This window comes from Typopeltis vanoorti, chromosome 18, assembly GCF_054136105.1.
Source record: "Typopeltis vanoorti isolate ZY-2024b chromosome 18, IOZ_Tvanoo_1.0, whole genome shotgun sequence".
NCBI lineage: Eukaryota > Metazoa > Arthropoda > Arachnida > Uropygi > Thelyphonidae > Typopeltis > Typopeltis vanoorti.
The window spans coordinates 74,238,637-74,257,527 of NC_143566.1; the positions used below are offsets into that span (position 1 = coordinate 74,238,637).

The 18,891-nt window shown below is 34.5% G+C and overlaps 1 protein-coding gene across 1 annotated transcript in view; it reads right to left on the bottom strand.

The window, feature by feature from the left end:
* Nucleotides 1–220: 220 nt before the first annotated feature.
* Nucleotides 221–18,891, bottom strand: part of LOC150096807 (U-scoloptoxin(19)-Tl1a-like) — a 42,018-nt gene continuing 23,347 nt past the window's right edge. The window contains exons 2-3 of the mRNA XM_090408023.1: nt 2,328–2,468; nt 221–696 (exon numbers count right to left, since the gene is read on the bottom strand). Coding sequence (XP_090264149.1) covers nt 566–696; nt 2,328–2,468 — 272 coding nt within the window. The 3' untranslated portion in view covers nt 221–565. The remainder of the gene's footprint in view (nt 697–2,327; nt 2,469–18,891) is intronic.

Sequence of the window (18,891 nt, forward strand, 5' to 3'; positions counted from 1 at the left end):
GTTATATTTATTAATTTATTATGATATTAAACAAATGAAATTTATTATTCATAGGATTTAAACTCTCTGAAAAGTGTTCATAATGTTTAGTATTACTTTTGAATTACTGTTTCTCTCTATGAAGTACGTATACAAATCAAATACATATCAATACGTACTAAACGTACGTACACAAATCAATTATTTATGCTAAGGAATCTTTGAAAGTAAAAAAAAAATCTTTTACACAAATAATATCTTTATTTCATTACAGAAATAACTGTTTTACACAAAATCATTTCTTTTATACAGAAATAATATTTTTATTTAATATTTTTTATATCCCCCAAAAAATAACCTCCTCCTTTTCTTTTTACTATATTATATTACACTCTTATACTATATGCTATACTATTATTTTATTTCATTATACAATTAAACTGTATTAAAATTAAAATTCATTTTTAATCCAATTAACATTTATTTTAAAAAATGTTATGTATTATTGATATTTTTAACATTCTAATAAATTCGATTTGCTCTGGTTTTTCATTGCAATATTCTTCATGTAGTTTTCTGCAATCTTTCAGTATATCAGCAAACAGCATTCTTTGCCTTCAGGACATTCTGCATTTTCAAATCTTTGGGTGTTTCCACATGCCTTGGTATTCATACATTCGCCGCCTCTATTTCGACAGTCCGTAATGACTGGTGGAACTAATCAAAATATAAATTAATTAATGAAATAATAAGCAGGTTATCAAATTTCGAAAATTGAAGAATCACGTCCGTTAAAAGTAAATAGCTAATAATTAAACAAGCGTTTTGAAAACAACGTTTAATATTTAGAAGGTTCACATAATTAACTGTAGATGGCAGTGATTAATAGAAAATCTCCTTGATGTTTTTTTATTTTCCTTACTTAGAAATGAGTGACAAAAATAGAGATAATCGACCTGAATTGCATAAAATACACTTATTTCATATGAAAGAAATTGCGTTTTATTAAATATATGTTTGGTTGTTGTTGTTGTTTATATGACTGAGTCCTACTTACGAAAATTTGTCAATCGATGAGCTAAGATATTTTTCAAATATTTTTATTTAAATTTTTTCTTTATTTGTATATAAACTAATTTTATGTAATATAAACTAAACCGAAAAATTCTAGTACACAGACTAATACCGAACTTTTTAAACTATATTATCTCTTCAATAAAAGATATAATATTCTCACACCATTTATTCTTCTAAATTCAAGACCTTTAATTAATAAGCATTTTCTATTGTGATTAATACCCTTGGAGGGTAATGGATGGCAATGCTGTACCAATGAAGTTTTAACTGAGGCTCGGCTGTTGCTGTTACCCCATGGAACGCAGAGATTCGAGAGTTTTGAGTTCGCTCTCTTAAGGTTTTTGCCTTACGGGAGCAATTTGAGTCTCCGAAGAAAGTATTCTCCGGCACGGCCCACTGAGGGGCTTTGTCGGTGAATTATTTTCCTCGGAATTTGAGCGGTTCTGCTCAGTGGTCGGGGAGCCCGTCACTGAGTGGAACCAACGCTGAGATTAGGACGGTCTTTCGCCCACGATTAAGTGGCCTAGGGATCGTCCGAATTTTTAGAGTTGGCTTTACTTACACATCGCCAATGAAGTTTAACTGAGGCTCGGCTGTTACCCCCTGGGATGCAGAGATTCGAGAGTTTTGAGTTCGCTCTCTTAAGGTTTTTGCCTTAAGGGAGCAATTTGAGTCTCCGGAGAAAGTGTTCTCCGGCACGGCCCGCTGAGGGGCTTTGTCGGTGAATGATTTCCTTCGGAATATGAGCGGTGGTGGCGTGTGGGTGGAAGGCCATCACTGAGTGGAACCAATGCTGAGATGGACGGTCCTTCGCCCACGATTGAGTGGCCTAGGGATCGTACGAATTTTTAGAGAAGGCTTTACCTATAAATATGTCAATGCTGTAGCCAATGAAGTTCTAATAGCCCAATAACATAACATATGAAAGCATTCTTGCTTCTCCACTTTAAGCCAATCCTTATCCTTATTAGGACTTTAACGGGAAAGACGAAAGCATTCTTGCTTCTCCCCTTTAAGCCAGTCCTTATTAGGACTTCCTTTGATTAATGTTTTCTGGAATTGCGCTAAAATGCCGCAAATGGATAAAAACATACAAATAGATTGTTGTTTACAACGTGTAAACAACTACGTTGTGCTACTTCTAAGCATCGTGTTTGAAAGGAGAAAAAAGCTCTTCTCTCTCTTCCCTACATCCATTCACGATTATATTATTACTAAAAAATCGACTAGCATTTCAAATCAATGTTTTAATCATGTAAATTATAACTTACCTCTCTGACAGCATTCTACACCTTTCTTTTGCTGATCAGGACAAAGGCCTTCTTCCATGACAGAATCAGATGGACAGGTAGTAGCAATAACACAAACGCCTCCTTTGGTAAGGCATGGTTCTTCATTTAGAGCAAGTTCACCTGCAAAATATTCAAAGAACCGATACTGTAGTCTTAGTATGCATATTTGACTCTTTTGTCTACTTAAGACCTACATCGTGTATTCAAAGTTCTAAAAAAAATTGATTTTACATTAATAATATCAAAACAAAAAAGTGTGGTTAATATCTACTCTATATATATAAAAAGATAAACCGAAATTTTGAACGTTTTTATATCACGTTTTTTTGTCTCCAGCTTAACCAGCCCGTACTTAAAATGCTGCCAATGTGCTGATTTCATTGTGTGAGTTTTGAAACGTGTCAAGGGATGGCAGCACTAAACAATACATATTAGAATTTTATTTATTTTTAATGAATTCGCAATAAGTTACATAAAAATTAATCATTTTAGGTTGATTAATCTATTTACCATCACGAATACATATTCTTTAAATTTCCGGTTTCTCTCCATAATATAAAAAATAGTTCATTATCGATAATCATAATCATATTTAATTTTAAATTCGGAGAATGAAATGAAAACGGTGTTTAGCTAAGAAGTTACTTTGATATTTGTCATTGTGTAATGTAAACTAAGTGGATTCCTTGAAGCTCTCCTCAGTAATCATTATTGCGAATCCCTACTCAGATACGGAATAATGCAAACAGTCACCTAACAAAATTAGAAACATTTCACAGGAAAATTGTGTCAACAGTGATCGGGACACCTTACACGCAGCAACCAATATCCGACAAACACATGGCGATACACAGAATTCTGAGCATTAAAAACCTGAAACAGTACATGACATTAACAAGGAATTACTTCAACATCACCTATCGAAACAACAGAGACACATATCGTATAACACGACCCACAACAACCCTCTACATCTCCACACCCTTCAACAACTCATACGGTTCTTTTGTGAGATCACATGAGATACCCACGCAACTCAACAACCTACCAAGAAATTTAAAACACATAGATAACTACAGAACATTAAAGCACGAACTCTGGAAAAAATACCAAGAAAGTTAATACACCATTAACAATAATATATACATCACAAATCACTAGCATTCAAATCCTACAGCCCATGCATAAACAGTAACAACAACATAAATAGTGAAGCCGAAATCCCACTCACTTCACAAAAGCTAACCCAAGCTTCGAAGTAGGTGGGATAGCTTTTAGTGAGTGAGACGATTAACTCGTCTCACTCAACCACACGTAATTCCTTATAACCAAAGAAGCAGATTGTGTAATAAAACAGTTAGTAAAGTATACAACAATAAAGAATATACTGATTATTATGTGATAATATTATTAATATAATACTCGTATGTAACATGAAAAAATAATGTAATAAATTATTCTTATAATCAAAAAATTATATAATCAAAAAAATTATTATACAAAAAATTCTGAATAATCTTCATTGTTAACATTAAAAGAACATGTGTTGTAAATACATAATATAGAGGCCAAAAAATACTATTAAAAATTTCAGTTGAAATCAATGTAGAAAATGTGGCACTTAGAGCTGAATTCTCTAAAATTATAAGTTGCAATGTCACTCAAGATGTCTCTTGTATGTGTAAATATTTTAGCAATCAATAAATTACTATTACTATTTTTTAAAAAAAAATTATTATTATTATTATTATTATTATTATTATTATTATATATTTGGTGAGATAATAATAATAATAATAATATAATTGATGAGATAAAAATCTAAGATTCCAAGGGGGTCTAATTGTTTGAAACGTCGATAGATGGCAGCACTATAACAATACTTACCTACTCCGGTTTTGGAACATCGGATATAATAATAATAATAATAATGTGATGAAAGTTATTAACCTGACTAACTTTTAAAACTTTAGAGACCGGCTTAAGAAATTTGGAACAAATTATCTCATGCAAGGAAGTATGTGATGAACATTTCTAGAAAAATGAAAATTCTGGAGTGAACACCAACGTAAAGAAGCAATAAATGAAAGAAGACATGTAGAAAGTTACTAGTTGGTAAGTCATGCTATTAGAGAACATAAAGAAAAATGAAGAATGACTGTGTTGTATGTAAACCCAATTAAAATAATTCATGGGAATAGTTGTAAATGTCAAACAACACTTTAAGAAAATAAAGAGTCGTATCCTCCTTTTACAATCAACACTAACGAGTCCTATTTTCGTAATCAGTTGAAACGGTTTATTTGTATTTTTCTCTGAAAATTGGCTTATCCTGCTCTTTCAATTATAGTAAAAAATGCCTAAGTGCTATCGTTAAAAATTATAATCCGTAGATTTCCGCTGGACAATATGCGGTGGAATTTCTAATCTTCATTTGATGAAGGTAAACCATTCTGATTCGCAAGTCACTGAAATGAATTAACACATAAACGAATAGCAGTGCTTCAGATCCAAGAACTTTGAAATAAACGGGCAAACCACCAAATGAAAATATAAATAGCGTGACAAGAGAGTTACTAAAGAGGATAAAGTGCATACACATAGAATAATCCAGAAGGAATACAAACTAAAACCATTTGTTATCCAACTGCGCAACAAAAAGTGTCAAAACCAATGGATAGAGGAGAAGGAAAGAAAGTAGAAATTATTACCGCGAATGTTCCATGAAAGACAAGTGGAGAAGTTATATTTCTTGAGAAAAGACCATCGCTGCGAAGTGATGTGGATAAGAATGCTACAAGACTTGACACAACGCAACAGAAAAAGAGAGCAAAGTGGATTTGCGTTATGTTTTCCGTTACCTAAGTGAAACAAACGGATACAAATAGAAACAAAAAGAAATGTTTTGAATAACTTGGTGCTGAGTGCTTCCACTACCTGTGAACAGCTTTGCCATCTTAACTTTGTAAAAATATTTTTCTTTTTAAAAGATTTTTATCTTCATAAAATATGGACATTACTGCACCATATAAATATTAGATCTCTTATACTCGGTAAGCTGTGTAGATCATATATTCTTAAGAAATAGATTAGCCTTCGATTTGCAATCTATTTCAGATACGTCTCGGGCCATTATTGATATTTTATTGAGCCTCTCATCGCCATAAGTCGCTACTTTACACTACGCTGATAATCGTGAAGAGACAAATTGGATTCAATGACTCTAAGATCGACAAATGATTAACGAAAATGACTATAGAAAATTTGAGAAAACCTTAAAGGAAAAGTTGCAATGTGTAAATAAAAAACTTCCTCCTAATGGGAATTATTCCACCGTATAAATGATAGGATAAAATTGGGAACTGGTCAGTTCTATAATTAGAAATAAAACGCCCATCTTGTATTGTATCTATCGTATTAGCACTTTACGTTACTGTTAATAAATTTCGGTTCATCAGGTAGCATATAATTCTGCTTCTACATACGTTACTAACATAACAGAAAGAAGTATGAATGCTCTTGTATATACAGATGAGAAGGGTTAAGGGAGGAGTTATGGGCTCTCTGTTCATGGAAGATAAGGGCAAATGTATCTCCTTTCCCTGACAATCTTTAGTTAACTTTTTTTAAGTATTAACCTATAAAAGAAAAAAAAAACAATTATAGCAATTCTCATAATAGCCAATTCGGAATTGATTGTTAAAGTGAACAGTGCGATGACTTTATCTTGAGAGAATTGTGCCTGTAGAACGTTAATCCCGTATTTCAAGTTTGTTCTTAATAGATTTTATAACGTGTTTACTACGGATAGAGTCGATTGAAAAATTCCTAACAAAAACCCATCTCCACATCATCAATATTCGTGGCCTACATCTAAACATAAATGATGACATCATTACCTGCAGATATTCAAGGGTGTTCTCCTGTTTAGAATTATCTCAAACTGCAGCTAGCACAATCACTGTAGTTGATTCTCTAAATCTCTTGATGTCCAAAGTATGAGCGACCTCGTGATCACACACATCCAGACATAAAATGCATTTCGAGGGATGTAGCAGAGGAAGGAATTAAATTGAATAAAAAACCCCGATCAGAGGAGAGATTCAAAGGAGGGATGGCCTATTAAATCATTATAGTCCACAGTGTAATTTCACGCTTTAGTTTGTAGAGTAGATAGCCTGTAACCACTCTCCAAACAGCAGGGTCTGCATTTGAATCCCCCTCCCCTGTGGACATGAATCGTTGTAAATGTCTTCATGTGGGAGGTGAATATCATCAGATAATTTCATCTCTTCCAATGAGCAGTGTGACTTGGAAGCCTGAAGTTGGCTACAAAAACGTTCCATGTTTGGATTCTACAGTAGTGTTTCCGGTTTATCTAATCCTTAGCCCATCTATGGTACTAAACTGCTAGTACCGGGGTGCAGTTTGCCTCGAACACATCTAAAACACCTGGATAGCCACGCTTTCTATTAATAAAAGGTTTTAGAAACAATACCAGGGACCGCAAACTTCTGGATGCTATTACTAACACTAATACAATATTGGCTAACAACATTTTGTGAATGGGATTCACATAAAAAATTAATTAATAGATTAGTAGAAATAATAGTGTGAGTGTCTGAACCAGTGAACACATTTTAAGGATCCTGTCTTATATGCAATATGGACGGAGGCCCTCTATATTGTTTATTTTGTTCTATAACAAAATTATTGAACTTTGGGTAGTGGTTTCGCCCAGAGAAGGTTGGCAAATTAGAAAGGGGAGTTACCCAGGTGAGTGACAGCTCAATGTGAACCGTACATGATCCTAACGTATAATACCGACAGACGTTACGACAACAGTAGCGTATTGTCACCTTCCGATTAGCGTGCCCCAAAATTGCACTTTGGCTCTGAACACACATATCTAAAACAGCTGGACAAGCCCCGCTTTCTGCTAACAAAAGGTTCATTGTTCGTCAGAAACAATACGAGGAACTTCAAGCCTGTGGATAGTATGAAATTCTGAGAACAGAGGAAGCCATCGATTGACCAGTCGTATTTCAAGGGGGTGTTCGCGGTTAATGAAAACTGTCACTACAAAACCATGATCTCAAGCCAAACGACGAAATACTTTAAGATGCATGAGAGGTGGCATAAAACAGGAAAAGAGTGTCAAATTTCTCAGGTTTAATGTAAAAAAGAATTCTTATATTATTGTCTAAATTTAAACAGTATGTAAGGAGTTGCTTGAGCATAAAGACTGTTGTTATCTAGCTACATCTGCACCTTAAAAACAGTATTTAAAATTATCAACATGAAACACAAATTGTCCCAGACCCTCTGAAACTTCTGAATTCTACCTAAGTAGGAAAAACTCACAATCATGTCTTCAATTTTTGTCCAAATCCCTTGCATTTTAAATGTTTATAACACAATATATGCATATATTTGTAAAAATGTAGAAATATTTACATAGATGGAGCGTTTCCATAGTAACGTAAATAAAGAGTTTCCATAGGAACGTAAATAGATCGTCTCCATAGGAACGAAACTATATTTCTCAAGCTATGACAATAAAAATTTCTGGAGATGAAAGTTGTCTTAATTTATCCTAGCTTGCCATTGTATGCATAAAAACAGAACCGTCCAATATTTTAAACTCCTAAAATTGAATTTATATTTTTTTTTCGATTTCATAATAAATAATTCGTATTAATTCTTGTCATACAAACTGATATGAGGCTTTTTTTTTTACTTTTTAAATACTTTTTTCGTTTAATTTTAAAGATTTTGAATGTTTTAATCGCTGAAATTAATTTCTGCTAGAATGTCTGTAATTAATTTTAATTATCAAACCCCTCTCTAAACATATGTTGAAAGTTTAAATTTAAAAAAAAAAAAAGTATGTTTTAATTGAAATAACTGCTTCTACTAACGATTTGTCTCTAGACACATACTTGGTAAAAGTAAATATATGACAGAATTACATATTCTAGCAATTAACTAATGAGATGATTTCAGTGCATAAGTTTTTATGTTCTAAAGTAAAAAAAAAAAACTACTACTACTACACGTTGTTGACGATCTACTGAATGTCCCGTTTTGTGGCTAGAACTTTTGCGGATTGTATGGTTATGGTTATAGTGGAAGAAAGTTGGAACTGAATTACGTACTAAATAATGGTTCAATCTGGAAAAATAATATTACCCAAATGATCTGTTTCCGATTTTTATGCGCATTATATGGTTGTATTTAAAATTCGTATCAAAATTCAAATTATCCGTGTCTCACTCTGGTATTTGCCTAATGATAATCTAATCTCGCTACAAAACGTGAACCCTTCTTGCTTCTCACATAAACGGCACGCGTAAAGCATAGCTATTGTTCATTTGAACTTTATGCTTTCCATAATTAAAATTATATTAATTGATAAATCAAAGTATTCAAAGTAATCCTATAATGAATTGCATCGGACCAATTAAGATGAGTGCTGATGCGATACGCACTCTTAAAACTTTCATACATCGATAAAAATGCAATCATATAGTCAAATTAACGTGAATTTTGTAGCCCAGGTTCCGTAAGTCACACGACAGCACACCCACCCTAAATGGGAACGTGAAGCCACAAATGTATATATATAATTTTATTTTAAATATTTTAGTTTAATATTAGGCCTGTGTAGCTCAGTAGAAGTTGCGCATGCATCTTCTGCACTACGCCGCCCGAAGGTAGACTTAAGTTCGAGTCTAGTCGCTGAGTAGAGGAACTTTTTCTAAGCCTAACTTCGACTGGCTTTCGAGTTAGTCGATCTCTGGAACGGAAAAGCGGGTTTTTTCTCCCGGAAACTAGAGTTTTTCGTCCCATAAGCTCAGAAAAGTCGACCGTAAAACCCACATTATTTCATACAGTTGCATATTCTTTTAGGGTTAGATATCAGATGGCAGCATTGGCCTGTCTCTTCATCGGTGGCGGCTTATAATTAGTGATAATCCTGGGCCAGCTATCTTTAATTGGCTACCGGTGGAGATTGAACTGCCCACTCAGTCTCCAAAAGCTAGATAGGGATCAATCACTCCTCATACTCTTCGTATCCATCATCTATTTCAATGTAATATCAATGGTATTACAATTTTAAAATGCACTTCGCATCCATGATAACCATGACGTGTATAAAGGAATAAATGGCGTTAGCTGATTTATTTATTACTTTTATTTATTTTAATATTATTCTGTTATTAATTCCACTATTGCGTAAGTTAAATAATTCATTATAATTTAATATATGATAAACAAAAATAATAAACAATACAATTCATGATGCACATGCCGTTGCAAGGTTAAATGGACTGAGGGAAGATTCAATATAGTAATAATGTATAATTAATATTATTAATGGTGAATGTTGTTTAGAATAATATTAACAAAACACAATTAAGGAAACTTTCAAATAAATTTTAAGGAATTTCTAAGAAAAAAGTTCTAAGGGAACATTCTAATAAATAAGTTGTTGTTTTTTTTAATTTATTGCAATCGAGCATACAATTCCGATCTTATAAGAATGAAATGATTTTATTTTTCTGGGAAATTAGAAGTTTTTCCCTCCTACAGAAAGGCAGACCATCTATAGAACTCGAGCAGATAATAACAGATAAAATTACCTTTTGCGAGGCAGATTAACGTATAATGAATTACCCTCGTGCAATGAATTCTATGTCTCCATGGAGGTGCAATGTATTATTTTCCATAACAATAAATAAACATATTCAAGAAAGGGTTAATTAATAATAACCCAACCCTACCAGGAGGTAATTTATTCCTACATGCTCCATTCGCATATTGCATACAATGCTCATATTACATGTAGCTCACAAGTACTGATTAACATTTCTATTTTTGTATCAATTTTCATATTTACATTTATGTTTTTATATATAGATATATTAACACTATATAATTCACATAATATCGGTATTTATGTTAGATTTCAAGGACTTGAAGTCGATCTTATTGGCAAATTTAATTAATTCTGAGTAATACTTTATGATGTCTCTGTTTTGACACTGGCCACTTGTCTCCAGCAGTGATGACGTGTTGTTAGGGACATCCGGATGGAGTCCAATAGCTGACATGTCGTAAAGTATGTGGTCAACAGTCTGATAGGGTTGTATTCACTACACGTTCTTATAATGAGAATGCTGCAGGCCACCGCAACAAACATTTGCGTGTAGAGTTTGATTTTTTTTATGTAATTATCATCTAGAAAATCCTTCAGATCAGCAAACCCATTAAATAATAGATAACTAAAACTGTAAATATTTAATTAGAAGAATGATACAATGTTGTGGTTGTTGTTGTTAAAATTATTGCGCAATTCAGTACGTGTTTTCTAGTGACAAAGTTTGTCAAGATAGTATGAAAGACCAGAAAGAAAATATGTTTAAAAATAATCCTAGCATATCTGCTTTGTTTTTACTTGGGGATTGGGAAATTCTGGTTCTTATACAGTTGTTCATATATTTCTAAGAGTTCTCATTCTAAACATTTGCCATTATTAAAAGTAGAATTCATGCTTGGTATGGGATACAAAATATAAAATATGCCTTCTCAACTATTTTTTCTCCTTTTTTTTTTCTTTCGCAGACAGTGTATGGAAATCGCATTCCTATTGTGCAAGTAGAAATCGAGACGTCTATCCAATATAGCTTTGAATTTTCTTAGCGACTGATATTTTATTTTATTGCTTTTTTTTTGTCTGAAAAGATCCATTTTTCAAACGAAATTTGAGTCACTTTTACTATGAGTTACGTAGACGTGCTCACCTTGAGTGTGTTGTGTGTCAATGTTACAAAAGGCAAAGGTTGCTCAAGCTCTATTATTCTTGATCTGTGCTATTTTTAACAGAAAAGTCTATTTCCTGTAGCAAAAACCTTTATGCACTTTTCTATAAACTTAAACTTTGTTCAACTATTTCCAAAATGCATAAATATTCTAGTTTGAAAGTGAGGATGAAGGGTCAGACGTAGAAGACTTTGATTCAGATATGAAGTCATATCCGAAATAGACGAGACATCTCAGTTTTTATTTATTTATTTATGCAGAATCGGCTATAGATGTGTTTAGGTTATGCTAGAAGATGCCGGTAGGTAGTTCCTGTTATTATAAGAAATGAAATCTATTCACTGAAGACACTGTTATAATACAAGTTATCCATCTATCTTCATACGCATTTGACGATCAGAGCAGAATCTGCATGTCCAGTTGCAGAATGCAGGACATTCAAAGGTGCACATGATGATAGTTTTTCAGAAGACTTTCTGTCAAAGATCGTCAAATAGCTTGGTGATATCATAACTGTCTTATTTCCCCAAATTCTTTACATTCGTCCAGCGATGAGTGATATCAGCAAAAAAGATCACCTGTGGAATGTCTTTACTGTATTCATATGATTGTTAACTAGACGAGTTCCGTTCAAAATGTGATTGGAACTCGTCATGCATATAATCAGTAATCTGTTTATTAGTAATCTGAGATATGCTGATGATACAGTGAACTTTTGTAATGACAAGGGAGAAGAAAACAAATTCTTGACAAAATTAATGAGATCGGTAAGAACAGAAAACTTCAGCTCAGTATTCTAGGAAGACAAAGATTACGGTTCTCGAAGGAAATACAAACAGGGAAGCTCTTGAGGAACAATTGTACCTTAATGAGAAAGAAGTGAGCAAGTTTGGGTGCCTAGGATTCATTAATGTGAAGCACTGCTGTTCAGAAGACGTCAAACGAAGATTAAGAATGGCTAAAAACAACAGTCAGAGACTTGCGTAAAATCCAGGATGGATCTATCTCCACAGGAACAAAGTTGAAGAATTTTGGAAGTTGTTTTTCCAACAGTAACTTATGGATGTGAGACTTCGAACCCCCCAAAAGAAGTCTGATAAGAAAAGGATAGCTGTTTTTGAGATGTGATGGTTACAGAAGGCTGTTTAAGGATATCATATACTGAAAAGCGTACATATGAATGGGTGTTAGAAAAGATCAGTAGAACTTTAAGGCTCCTTAAGGATATTGACAGAAGAAAGTTAAAATATTTTGCACACATTGAAAAGATGGAAGGAGTGCTTCTCAAAATAGTAATAGAAGATAAAGATCTTTGAAAATGGTGAAGGCACAGACCGTCAGTGAGATGCACGGATGGTATGTCTCTAGAGCTTGATCTTCAGAGAGTTGAAGTCTCCAGAAAAAGCATACAACAGGAATACTTGACGATGGAGGGTGCGGCAGATCAACAAGCATTTGAGTGACCGTACAGCATCTGTTGGTGTCCAATGAACAGATTGTGACGATAGTGCATATAATACATATAGAATTAAGTATTGGTTGAAACCTGACTGGTTTAATGAAATTTAATATTTAAATTTTCTGCTCTTTTTCCCTCAACCCACCTAACAGTTATTTATAAATTTCCACGTATGTCTTACTTCACACAAAAAATAAAATACTTCAATAAAAAGAATGATCCAATACTAGTTCCGACTTAGAACTCCTATTCTTCAAATTTCTAAATGCAGCATTAATAATAATAATAATAATAATCCACCCGAGGAACACGTCTTTGCGTTGGGACATGCATGCTTCTATGATGTTGAGAGCTACGCTGGTGGTATCATAGCTACCAACAGGGTCACTCTTGTCAGACAGGTGTCAACTGAGAAGCCAGACTAACAGTGTTCCATCTTAATGGTGAAAAGCAAGAAGAAATCCATACCGGATCAGTCGACGCCGCGGTCCTCAAGGAATGCGTCAGATGTTGGATTAAAAATGAATGACACTAGCAATTTTAATTTCGATCAAGAGAAATATATAAAAGAAATATCGGCTAACGAACACTATAAATACCTTGGAATATTAGAATCCACTGATATTCTCCATTCGAAAATTACATAGCAAGCAGCAGCACAATACACCAAAAGAGTTAGAAATATTCTGAAAACAAAACTAATTGGATTAAATACAATTAGAGCAATGAATCCTTGGGCTATATCAGTGATCCAATAAACAGCTGGCATAACAGATTGGACAAAAGAAGAAGACCGGGACAAATTAGACCGCAAAGCTAGAAAACTAATGACTATGCATCATGCATTGCCATGATGCATAGCCGGTCAACATCACTTCACCATGAAGTGATGTTGACCGGCTGTACCCAGAAGAGAGAATAGGTGGACGGGGTCTGCTGCAAGTGAGACAGACTGCGGAAGAAGAAGAAATTAGTTTAAGAACTTACATCGACAATAGCTCTGAGCAAATGCTTCAAACAGTTACATAAGAGGGTTTTCTGAAAGCAACAGGGAACAAATCCGATTACAAAATGAAACAGCAAAATAACCGATATGTGCAGGAAACATAAACCCTTGCATGGGCAATTTCTTCGAGATACTCAGGAAAAAATTGACGTGACCAAGAAGTGGGATTGACTACAATATGGATATACTAAAAAAAGAAACAGAAGAATTTATTCTAGCAGCTCAAGAACAGGCTTTACAAACTAATGCAATCAAAGCAAAAATTTTGAACATCAATAATAACAGCAAATGCAGATTATGCGATCAGAAAGATGAGACTGTATAACATCTAATCAGTGCCTGCAGCAAAATAGCTCAAGCTGACTATAAATACCGCCATGATCAAGTGGCCAAAATAGTTCATTGGCATGTATGCAAAAGATATGGCTTTCCTACGTCTGATAACTGGTGGGAGAATAAAATAGAGACTGTATTGGAAAACGAAACAGCAAAAATTCTCTGGGACTTTAGAATACAAACTGAACGGCATTTGGAACACAATAGACCTGACATTACAATTATCGAACATCGACAGGTTTGGATTATCGATATCGCAGTACCCAGGGATACCATCATCAACAACAAAGAACTGAACAAAATGATTAATATCGAGATCTGGCAATCGAGGTTGGCCCGTTGTGGCTTAAACACACTTAAGTTATCCCAATAGTTATCGGTGCACTTGCAACTTCAAAGAAGCTCTCCAACTATTTACAGCAATTAAACATCAACGAAGTGATCCCATATGACCTACGAAAAATAGCACTACTTGGAAGAGTCCGTATTTTACTAAGAATAGTAGTCTGTATTTTACCTGACGGGCTATTCTTAGATTCTTGGGTAGAATTTGAATTTTTCTGCATCACCAGTCAAATTGTTGTTTAAATGATATCTTGTTTTGACTGTGTACGAATTGTGTGAATAAAAAAATAATAATAATTAATCTCACTTGCTACACTGAAGCCAAACATATTTCTGTGATATTCAATTGTTTCTTAACCATCCGATAGACAATTTCCAAGAATCCAACACACTTCAGAAGAAAGTACCACAACGGCAGTCTCACTATACACACACTGTAGCATTTAAAAGTTGCAAAAAACATCAACACAACCGACTTTAAACCGAAGATAGAAAATTTGCCTTTACTCAAGTGCAATCAAACTTTCTTACCCTCGCCTAACTTCTTGCCTCAAAAGAATTTCGAATTACTTGAATACCAAGTTGAATACTGTACAAAGTATAAAGTAACTGCTCTCCAACCAATGCACTTCAGGTTTAAATTTCCCAGTGGACATGAATGTTTGTGACAACCTTTAAATGGGAGTATGAATTTCATCGTATGGAGTGAGACCAACTCAAGGAACTACGCTTTACCCGTTCAGCTCCATTGCATAAGATTATATAAATCTGTAGTCTTTCCTAATGTACAATAATGTTGTCATATTTGAGAAAGTGCCACTTCCGTCAGAATTAGTGATGCTGTCCAGAAAAAGGTAATTTCGAGTTACTAGTTAGCCCTGAGCCCATCGATGGTAACGACTACTAGTCAACATCCATGCATAGTTAAGCTTCAAACAACCATATTAACTAGACCCTGAATAGGTTTAGACACAGGATTTGGGAAAGAGAGATGAAACATCTTTGCCAATTACAATAATTTCTATTATGAATTCGTATTATGAGTTTTTCAACTGTTCTGGGATGGACGTAATCATCCACCTAACGGAATCAAATGCAAGCATTCCATTTCACAAAACGATAAAACCAAAATGGCTATTAAAGGTGCGTTGATATTGGTTCAAGCCTCTTTGAATTTTCTTTCAATATTGTCCATGAATGAGATGGGATCTGTAGTGCGGAGGAAAGGAGTAATAGAATTGAGAATGTCAACTCTGGATCAGTGTACATATTTTGGGGTAATAGCAAATGCTCCAGAATTACTTTTAATGGATAAACAGAAACGGCGAGTCAATACGTGTTTAGAACATTAGTCATCAAGGAGAGGTGAATTCACCATTGGGGTGATTGTTAAACCATTTATTTACGATCACAAATACATGGATAGGCTGTTGAATTTAAACATTAATACAGATAAATTGAAATTCTCCAGCTTCAAATCGAAATATTCCATCCATTCTTAGTTTTAGTTTGCTACTTATATTGCTATTCCAATATTTCAAACCACACTCTTTATTATACAAATTTCTCGAATCACGTGACAGAATATATGCAAAATTCCTCAAGGAAGGATTATGAAAAGTGTTATTTGGATGAACGGTTCTTCGGTAAGGAATCTTAAGATTTGGTTTCAGTTTTTCTTATTTAAATCCCACCAGTGAAAAAAGTTGCGAATTGTACATTACTACGAGGTTCTTAAGGACCGAATATCTCGAAAGTCGTCTTCTACAGATCAAACTCAAAATTTTTTTTTCTAAGCCACTTGAGTTTATAATGAGATTCTTTCATTTGACAACCCCTCTACTACGCAATTTAGAAATCATGTACAGTTATTGCTGAAATAGTTTAAAATATTTAGATTTCTTATATTTATTTGAGATCGATGTTCTTTGTCTTTCTGGATCTGTAGACCATTCTTTTCTCCAATATTTTTAAGTATTGGTCACTTTTCATCACACGTCAACAGGCACAAGTGATGCCGGACCGTCATGTGTAAAACAGCCCCAGAACATCTTTTTAGTTGAGTGTTTAGGAGCATGTTGAAGGCAGGCGGGAAAAGAATTCTCAGCCGCTGATTTGAGAACATAGGGTACTCACTCTCCTTGGACAAAGAAATGACTTTCATCTGAGAATATGACCTTCTTCCAATTCTCAACAGTCCAATCTTTGTATACTTTTGTCCACTGGAGCCTCTTTTTCCAGATAGCATTCGTCAACAGTTCTTTACTGATCTGTGGGCAGTCCTACCTGCTTCCAACAAGCTTCGACGAACTGTCATATCAGAAACATTAATCCTACTAGCTGCAAAGTCTCTATTAACTGCGTGTTCTTTCTTTGAATGCGCCATTCATGTAGTCTTCGTCAGACATTCACATCAACTCAACATCTATTTATAATCACAGAGATTGCTAACTAATATTTTATGATTAGTAAACCGTCTTCTTGGTTCTGTTTTTAAACCCAAAACACGATGATATATGCTAAGGAGGAACTTCATACTTCAAAAGCTAAGGAGGAACTTCGTTTTTAGTTATATGTGAAAACATTTTCATGACTACAGCCAAATATGGACATAAGTTTATTGCCAGCATGCTAATAATTTATATTAACACAAAAATTGTATTATAAATTTCGTACAAATTAAATTGCGATACATTTTTGGAAAACCTTACAAATTTTCTATAAGGAATTCTATAAGTTAAGGAATTAATGCACGGTGCTTACAGAACTTACAAAAAAGTATACTGAGAGGAATTTTAGTATGGAATGTGTCCATCCAAACGGCAATGCGGCTCTCACAACGTCGCGACATGCTTAGCGCAAAGTGATTCAGAAGTTCCTCATGCAAACTGGCCCACTCCTCCTTCGGAGCAAGGATAAGGCCATGTTTGTTTTCTGGAGGGGAATTTCGAGCAACAATGCGCCTCTCTATTGTGTCCCAAACGTGTTTTATGGGGTTAAGATCTGGGAAGCGTGCTGGCCATTCCATTGAATTAAATTAATATCCTCGGCCTCCAGAAGTATCACCCTTACTCGAGTATGATGTCATGTAGCATTGTCATCCATAAAAATGAATTCTTCGCGTACAGCACCACGGAACAGTCGAACATGATTGAAAACTTCGTTACAACATCCTCACCAGTCATTGTCCATTTTTTCAGCACTTGTATCTCGGTGGTTCCATTAAGCACAATGCCTCCACACACACCATGACCCCAGTAATCTACATTATTATTAATATAGATTCAAGAACATTCTCACGATTGTAAGCTGCACCACTTTCACAGCCAGGTCCACTGTCGTCTAGAATCGGAGAAAAGACTAAAACGTCATATATAAAGAGTATACATCAGCCCATTGGTGTCTTTGTCCAATTTTTATTGATACAACACCAATGAAAACGTGCTCTGCGATGAGCTGTTGATAAAGGGATACAGATTACAGGCCTTCGGGCGTATAGGCATACTTGTCGGTGACGTTTTGTCAGAGTTTGTCGAGATATCCGCGTACCTGTGCTTGAATGGAGCCAACTTGTAAGCTGGCCTGCCGTGGTGCGTCGATTATGTTTTGCTGTTATAACTAAAATTCTGTCTTTGTGCTCTGTGGTAGAGCGAGCGCAACCTCTTAGAAAACGTCTGGAACACATTTTATTGGTTTGAAACGCTGCCCAGAGTAGGATATATGTGAGATTTCAAACTCTCTGACAATATCAGTAAATCTACCGTCTTCCTCCTACTTTCCAATAATTCTTCCCCACCACATGAATTTATCTAGATGATGTGTTTGAGATATTATAAGACATCCAAGTTTGCAACTTTATTCCTTCACGAAAAGATCTTTCAAACACAATTCGCTTACCTTTTGCTTTTTATCCTGTTGAATGCTACTACGTGAGCCCTTTGCGCGATGCGAAAATTTGAATGCGTACCCACTTTCTACTGGAAATTGTTTGTTATACCAATTGCCACAAGCTGATTCGTCTGAATTTCAGGTTTTATCTTCAGAAATAGTGTTCATCCTTAGGTTTTGGACATCAGTGTATATAATCTCATCGTCCTAGTATATCAGTTCCCAACCGGTGGTACGCGTACCCCCGGGAATACGTGCTGGGCCGTTCAGGTTTACACGAAAAATAATCAGTAATGACGGAAAAACAAGTAAAGGAAACAAAATGCAAATTTTAGTTATGGAACAATAAAGTGTCAGTATTTAAAAACAGCTATTTTAAAAACAAGGGGTACAGTTTTATAGAAATGGATTTATAAGGGGCACACATGTGGAAAATGGTTGGGAACCACCGTCCTAGTAGATGAATATAACCACTCAAAGATATTATTACAATCGAATCCGTGTTTTTAATATAAAAAAAAATATATCAGCCCTATTTATAAAACAGCTACAGGTTGTTTTTTTATTGATATTTCTTTGACGTCTTCAAAATATTTTTCCTAGAAAGCGCTCCTAATTGGAATAGTTTCTAAGGGCTGTTTATGTTTTCAAGTATACATCAACTCCGTCAATGCTCATGATCT